At 56.7% G+C, this 8,122-nt stretch overlaps 1 protein-coding gene across 1 annotated transcript; it reads left to right on the forward strand.

Annotated features, from left to right (window-relative positions):
* The first annotated feature begins 323 nt into the window (after positions 1-323).
* Positions 324-4,905, forward strand: XBP1 (X-box binding protein 1). Its single transcript, XM_056821555.1, is given in 6 exon segments — positions 324-715; positions 2,355-2,451; positions 3,214-3,345; positions 3,538-3,573; positions 3,576-3,683; positions 3,922-4,905. Coding segments are annotated over 6 exon segments (1,161 nt in total). The 5' UTR covers positions 324-494; the 3' UTR covers positions 4,489-4,905.
* Positions 4,906-8,122: the final 3,217 nt, after the last annotated feature.

Genomic DNA, 8,122 nt, shown 5'->3' on the forward strand with positions numbered 1-8,122 from the left:
TAAAAGAAGACGCTGGAAGGACGACTCCTAAGGTCCCTACCCCTTCTGACCCCACATCCGGAGCTGCTGCTGTTTGACATGGACTAGGCGCCCGGGATAGTCACGTGATACGGTTTCAGCTTCGCCTCCTTCCCCTCCCCCATCCCGGTGCTCCTCCGCCCCGCCCTCTTGCGCGCGGCCGCCAGGTTCTCCTACTGTTGACAGCACTCGCCCCCGCCTCCCTCTCTTCCTCCCGTCCCCGCGTCGAGGGGAGCCAATTGGCGGCGCTCTGCGCCGTTCGTCACTCTCTTTGGGCCAATGGGCGGCGGACACGACGGTTATACGGGAGGGCGGGCGCGGCTGGCCCGTCAGTCGGAGCGGCGTCGGCGGCGGTGACGGGGCCGGGACGGGGCAGGTCCGGACCGAATCCACGCGGGAGGTGTCCTCCCGCCCCTGAGGCACAGAGTGTCCGGACCGCCGCGCCGCGTTCCTTTCCCCGCTCTGTCCGCACCGCCATGGTGGTGGTGGCCCCGACCCCGGCCTCGGCCGCGCCTAAGGTGCTGCTCCTGTCCTCCGGGAAGCCCCCCGCGCCTGGCGCCGCCCCCACCCTGCCCCTCATGCTGCCCCCGAGCCCGGAGGCGACGAGCGGGGCGCCCGGCCCGGGCCCCGGCCAGAGCCCGGCCCGCAAGCGGCAGCGCCTCACGCACCTGAGCCCGGAGGAGAAGGCGCTGCGCAGGTGAGCCGGGGGCCGTGCCTGCGTGGCGCCGGGTACGGAGGGAGGAAGGAGGGGCCGGGGGAAGAGGAGGAGAAAGGGGAGGGAGGAAGGCGCACCCCCCACCCCGCCAAGCCCGGCCACGTCCTCAATCTCCGGGCAACCTCTCCCCCGGTCAACCGGTGTCCACCGTGTATGTCCAGTCCCATGCCAGATCTTGGGGAAATGTCCCCTCCGCCCCCCAGTGCCTTCCAAAGCGCTTCCTTCTCACCCCTCACCCCCACGGGCTTAGAGCAAAGGAAATGTGTATTAAAGCCATTGGCAAACCTTGGGGTGCCCCGGGCCAGGGAGGGCAGCAGCTCCTGGTGAAGCCAGCTGGGCACAGCTGAGCCTCAGTTTACCCCATCAGTCAAGCAGCCAGTATTTCCTTCTTGCACCTTGGGGCGCTGGAGTTCAGGGGTGCCAGACCCCACACACCCGAGTTACACTGAAGAGGTCTTGTCATACCAAGCTCCCAGAATTCCCTAAGAGCCCAGGAGCTTAGTGACCTGATGATTGACCAGAAGAATGTAGGAAGGCTTTGGGGGGCCCCCTGCACAGGTCTCCACAGGCAGCCCCCCCTCCCCCAGCTTCCCAGGGACCAGCCTCTGCCTTCTGGGACTGAACCATCTTTAGATTTGGCCAAATAGAGCCCCTGACCTCTGCTCCCCTCCAGATGCACCATCAAACATTTGGACCTTTAATTGGTCTCCATGAATCACGGGGGCTCTAATTAATTTGTAGCATCATTCATGCTCCCAGACGAATTGGCCTGAGCGTTTCCACACTGACACAGTTCCCATTCTCCAGATGGAAGGCTGCTAGAGTTCCGAGGAGTCTTTGTCCCAGTTGTTGGGCTTTGGGGCCCCTTTCTCCTTCCCTTGTATGAGTCAGGCCAGAGTGTTCCCGATACCGTGTCTCTCGGCGGGGGGATCATGCAATTCCGACCTAGGAGGACATCTTTTTTCTGATGCAAGAAACAGTCCCTGTTTGTCTGTCCTGGCGTGGGCCCTGAATGATGCAATAGAGGCCTGAGCTGAAGACTGTCAGGAAGCTGACTGAATAAATAAAGGGCTCTTGGCTAGGTTCCAGAGCACCGAGATACCTCCATGCTGAGGAATTTATTTGGAACTCTGATGCTTTTTTTTTTTAACTTTCGGAGTTTACCATCTTGGAATGATAAAGAGTTTCCCATCTGTCAGCTCAGCAGCAGCTCTCTTTCTGGGGAGCTGATCTAAAAAAGTGACAAGGCCAGCCACACTCTGACCAGGTAACTTGGCCAAAAAGCAGGACATGGATTGCTTTTTTTTCCCCCCAACCTTCCCTCCCATCCTAGAATCAATACTGTGTATTGGTTCCAAAGCAGAAGAGCAGTAAGGGCTAGGCTAGGGGTTAAGTGACTTGTCCAGGGTCACACAGCTCAGCTAGGAAGTGTCTTGAGGTCAGATTTGAACCCAGAATCCCCCATCTGGAGGCTCTCCTGGGCCACCTAACTGCCCCCTACGAGATAGATTTCTAAGCAAAAGAAGGGGTCATGTGTAAAAACCTGGCATGATAACTGCACACTAGAGCCTCCACAGTACAATGATCTCCGGATGGTAAAGACACATTTTTCCTTTCCCAGGAAGCTGAAGAACAGAGTAGCAGCACAGACAGCTCGAGACAGAAAAAAAGCCCGAATGAGTGAACTGGAGCAACAAGTGGTAGACTTGGAAGAAGAGGTAAGAGCAGCCTGAACTGAGTAGCCAGGAGGTGGGGCCTGGCTCTGCACGTTGGCTAGCCTGTGGCCCGAGGGTGCTGAAGCATTTCTGTGTTATCAGCACCCATTGGCCAAGTGTGCCCCAGGGCAAGGACCAGCTCCTGATAAGCTTCCACCTGTGTTAGGAGGTTGTCTTCCTCTCTGAGGGGGAGGAAGCAGGTGAGGCTAAGGGACAGGGCAGGGATGACTCATGTGACACAGTGGAGCAGGCAGCACCATTATTTGGGGCAAACCTGAACGGTTGTCCCTGGTTGCTGTGAGGCCTCGGTGGGTTGGCCCAAGCAGGAACCCTCAAAGTACCCTCCCGCCTGCCTTTCTGAATCGGTGAAGACCCTCGGGATGCCTGCACACTTCCTGCATTTTTAGAGTCCACTGGCGGGTGGGTGGGTAACTTAGATTACAGAATAAACTTCTTGTGAGGCTTTCCCTGAAGAATACATGGGAGTTAGGCCCGTTGTTTTCTTTGCCACGGTGACCTTGCCTGAAGACCCAGAGGCCTTAAATTGGTCACTTGGGAACAGCCAACCTAGGAGTAGGCCAACATCCTCTGGACTTGGAATCTTTGACTTGCTTGCACCTCTTTGGAGCTCTGCTACATTGGGGAAGAAGCAGGCGCCATATCAAAGGGATTTCCCCGAACTCGGGGGTTAGGGAAAGGTCCCCGGGATCCAGAAGAGTTTCAGTACTTTGGCGGTCTCTTAGCCGATAGTCTTTTCTTTTCTAGAATCAAAAACTTTTGATTGAAAATCAGCTTTTGCGTGAGAGAACTCATGGGCTTGTGATTGAGAATCAAGAGTTAAGACAGCGCTTGGGGATGGATGCCCTCATGCCTGAAGAGGAGGAAACGGAGTCCAAGGTAGCGTCTTCTTTCCCCATCGCGTGCCTGGCTCCGAGCGTTGTGCCGTCGGGTCGGGGCCTCTGAGCAGGCTGGGGGCGCGGTACCCTTGGCCATGAGGGATGAAGGCCGGGCCGCTCCAGCCCCGACCTCAGTGCCAGAGTCCGCTTGTGGGCCTCCATTCTCCCTTACCTCTGCCCGCGTCTCCTCTAGGTGAACGACGTCCGCGCGGTGGCCGGGTCTGCTGAGTCCGCAGCACTCAGACTATGTGCGCCTCTGCAGCAGGTGCAGGCCCAGCTGTCACCCTTCCCGAACACGTCCCTGTGGATTCTGACGGCCTTGACTCTTCAGACTCTGAGGTAATTGCCCCCCGGTCCCTGCCTGTTGGCCGGGCGCTGCCCCTTCCCGCGGGCCCGCTGCTCCCCTTCTCCCTCCCTGCCCTCGTCCTCTGCCCAGGCGGCCCCAGTGCAGAGTAGACCCATCCCATGAATTCAGGAAGTTCTCTCCAGACTTCCGGCCCGTGCTGGGCGCCTCGTCCTCTCGGAGGCAGTAGGTGCCGCCACCTTTGCCTTATCCATGAATGGTCTTGTCTTCCAGTCTGATATCCTGTTGGGCATTCTGGACAACCTGGACCCAGACATGTTCTTCAGATACGTCACGGCAGAGGGCGGCCTGGAGGAGCCTCGAGAGGTGGGAGCTGCCCAAGAGCCCAGCTCCGTACCAGCCTCCCCCTCTCCTCTGGTGGGGCCCCCATCAGCCAAGCTGGAAGCCATTAATGAACTGATCCGTTTCGACCACGTGTACACCAAGCCGCTCGTCCTGGAGCTTCCCTCGGAAGCAGATGGTCCAGGCGGCAGCGTGGTAGTGAAAATTGAGGAAGTCCCTCTGAGCCCCAGTCTGAAGCCGGAGCCCCCGGAGCCGCTCACCGTGGCTGTGAAAGAAGAACTGCTCGACGAAGATCTGATCCCGGAGCTGGGAATGGAAAACCTGCTCTGCTCCAGCCACGGCCTCAAGGCCTCCCCCTACCTGCTGGATGCTTGCAGTGACTCTGGCTACGAGGGTTCTCCTTCCCCTTTCAACGAGCTGTCCTCCCCGCTGGGCGCGGGCCCCTCCTGGGAGGACACCTTTGCCAACGAACTCTTCCCTCAGTTGATCAGCGTCTGAAATAGTCTTGCGTCCTCCTGCCCGATCATCGTAGCACCCCTGCAGTCTAGAGGGCCGCGGCCCGGGAGTGGTGGTGGAGGTGGCCGCGCTCCGTAGAGCGCCTCCAGTAGTCCTTAGCAGCTAGCTCCTGTAGTCCGAGCCCCGAACGGGATCCCCGGCTTCTCTCCCCTTCCCACTTGGCTCCGTGTCGCCCCTTTGGGGGGAGTCCTCTAGTTTGCTCGTATAAGCTAACGGCTGGGGGGCGTTTGTCCAGTATGTCCAGTTGGAGAACGTGAACATAGGAGGAATCTTGTAAAGTTACCGAGATTGACTGTAAGTGCTTGCAAGGTGAACTCTTTCACGGGAGCTTGGCTTCAGGGAGGCACTTTCTCCATTTTATTATTTAAACTACCCGTGCAATTAAAAACGTGCAATGCAGCCTCTGTCTGGTCCTTGTGCCTCTTTTCATAGACTTGATGTGAGGAAGAACCTGGAGGAAGCCCCCCGCGGGGTCACTGGCCCGGCTTTATCTGGGGGAAATTGGGGGCTTCCTGGCACTCGGTTACATACATAGATGCAAACTACGTGCAGGGGAGATGAGGGAGGGAAAGTGGGAAAAGCCCATTGCAAGAAAGGAGGAGCCGGGAGCAGCCGGGTGCCTCAGTGGCTCCTAGGTGCAAATGTGACCAGCTGGGTGGCCCTGGCCAAGTCACTTAACCTTCACTGCTCAGCCCTCACCCTTCTGTCTTGGGAATGACAGGTTGTATAGATGCCAAGACAAGGCAAGGCTTTATAGACCCTGAGAAGCCAGGAGCCTGCTGGGAGCCAACAGTGTCTGAGTGGGCAGACGGACACTCCGGTATAGGAGAGATTCTGAGCAGGTGGAAAAGACAGGACGGCAACAGACGGGCTGTGTGGGGGGCAGTTTAGAGTCCTGGATGACCAAGATGTACCCTGGACAGCAAGAAGGGGGAGGGCTTGTGGGGAAAGATCCGGGTATAGCCCCTAATCGAGTCTGAAGCTGGCTGGGGAAGGGGCTGGCTGGGTGGTCCAGGGGGTAGTGAAGCCAGCCTGGGATCAGAACTTCTGAGGTGTGTGGCCTCCCTTTGTCTCTCCCGGGCCCTTCTGTTTTGGCCTGACCACTAGAAAGGGGGGTGATTTGTTGTTTTATAATGCCAGGAGGCAAAGCAAGGCCAGAGATGGAATCATCTGCTTAAAGTGAATAAATTCTTGAGCTGAAAAGCTCACCAAGCAAAGTGACAGAGAGGAGGGTCAAAGAGATCCCATGATGACAGTGACTTGGACAAAAATCCCATAAAAGAGGAAAATCCAATGAACACGTTCTAATATTGTTTGATCTTGCCATGCACTGGACAGGTTTCAGGTCATTTCTCAGGTCTGGGCCCAGCGGATGGGAGTGATGTTTTATTGAGATCCACGTAGGAGGGGGCAAATGACTTCCTGCTATCTTTTGTGCTTCTTCCTTCATCCTTCCAGCTGGAAATCTTTGATTCTAGGAATACTTCTCCAGTGAATTATTGGTCCAAATGGAGCTGGCGTAAAGACTCTTCCAAGAGATCAAGCTTTCAGGTCCAACCCTGGAGAAGCTAACAGGAGGGGGAATAATCACCCTTAATGTAGTGGCTACCTTTTTTTTTAAGAATCCAAGCACCAATGAGGAGCTAAGATACAGGGCCTTTTCCTCCTGAGGCCCAGGGAGGGGCTGCCCCAAATTCACTTGTATGGGCTGGGGGGATGTCTAGAATTCCATCGCTGTTGCCAAAACACGGGCGAGGTGGAGGCTGCCTAGGCTTAAAGGCAGGATCTCTCCCAGTGACCCGATAAGGATGGCTTTTCAGATGTTTGTTTGAAATCGACAAAGATGATGTCATTTGGAGCCCAAATTCAAAATCGGAGAGCCTGTGGCTGCGGCCCAACCACAGGAGGGCTTTGATTTCCTGCCCAGGTGTGTGAGAAGCCCTATTTTCCTAAGAAAGGTTTCACATTGGGACACCTGCTTATTTCAGGGCTGGTCTGAAATAGAAATGGCCAACGTTCCCAGGAGGGACGAGGGGAGGACACTGAAGGCTGACTCTCAGAAGCCACATTTCAGGAAGGAGGCTCTGCTGCGACCTGAGTTCAGGCCGTGGAAGGGGAGGGAAGGGAAGGATGTGATCCCGCCTTTCAGGAGCTGAAAGACTGATTCCAGAAGAGAGGGAGGAGCTACGGGGAGTGGGTTCCAATTCAGTCAGAGCTTCCTGGAAATGGGATGGGCAGGAGGCCGGACTGACCGCCTTGCTGAGATGCTGCTGCACAGGAAACCGGGGTTCAGGTATGGGGTGGACGAGAGGGTCACGCTCTCTTAGCAGTTACAAATCCTCACAAGAACTCTAGAAGAGAGATGCTATTCTATTATTATTAGATGAGTGCTGTTATTTTGCAGATGGAGAAAACAAGGCAGGCAAAAGTTTAAGAACTTGCCTCGAGTCACAAAAGCTAGGAAGTGTGTGGGGTTGGATTTGAACTCAGGACTTCATGGCTGGGCATCACCTAATGATAAAAATGGTGCCTCTGCCTTCTGTGAGCATGCCTCCTCCTGGGAAACATGGGTGTAAGTCGTTTCAGGAAGGAGATAGCTCTCCCCACCAGGGGGCCCGAGAGAGGGAAAAGGAGGGCTTGGGGAAGAAGCTGGGGGTTCTAGGAGGCAGAGATGAGGAGGAACATGGAGAATGTGGGATGAAGAGAATAGAAAGATCGGTCCAGGCCTGGCCTTTGCGTGGCCTCTGACCAAATCCATGGACCTCTCTGGGGCTCCGTTTTATGGGAGGAATGATGGAGGTGAGGGGCCAGGTTAGCAGAGGCGCCATCGCTCTCCCAAGGGCCAATCCTGTTACTGTGACCAAGCCCTCGTGCCAGCTGGCCACACTACCACCTAGTGGCAGTGCCCTGCACGACTTCACAGACCGGGCAGCCCAAAGGGCTTCCTTCCTTCCTTCAGTAAAATCAGCCTCTCTTTAGCCGGACCCATTTCCCTGGGTTCGTGTATAATGATTCGGAGAGGGCCGACTTGCAGGGTCCTGGGCACCAGAACGTGGCAGAGCCCCTGGATGGAGGAGTGACTCCTTCCTTGACCCTCAGGGAAACTCTCCCCCACAGGCGGTAAAAAGGGCCTCGGGTCCACAGTATCGGCATTTAGAAGCTGTTTTCTGGTTTGTGAAGCCTCCTGTGAATCTCTCAGTGGAGCCTCTTCATAAGCAGAGAGGAAGCGGCTGGTAGATTCTTCCTGTTACAGAGGAGGCCACTGAGGCAGAGGGTCAGCGATTCACCCAAGGTCAGAGCCGGGATGTGAGGCGGGATTTGAAGTCATCCCGACCTCATCAGAACCAAATGTCACTCCCAGAGCAGGCAAGCCGGCGTCCCACCGGAGACAGGAGGGAGCCTGTTGCCAGAAGCCAAGCCCCCCACCGCTGCCCACCTTGACCCTCTTCCTCAGTCTGGTGGGGAGAAGCCCAGAGCCCTGGGGGTGTCCGTGTCCCTCAGACCACCAGATGAGCCCCCGAAGCCTCGAGGGCAGAGGCCAGGAGCCGGAGAGGCCAGCCCTCCCAGAAGCCAGTGCTGCTTTAAGGTCGGCCTTCACAGCCCTCATCCAGGGAAT

Source organism: Monodelphis domestica, chromosome 3, assembly GCF_027887165.1.
Source record: "Monodelphis domestica isolate mMonDom1 chromosome 3, mMonDom1.pri, whole genome shotgun sequence".
NCBI classification, from domain to species: Eukaryota; Metazoa; Chordata; class Mammalia; order Didelphimorphia; family Didelphidae; genus Monodelphis; species Monodelphis domestica.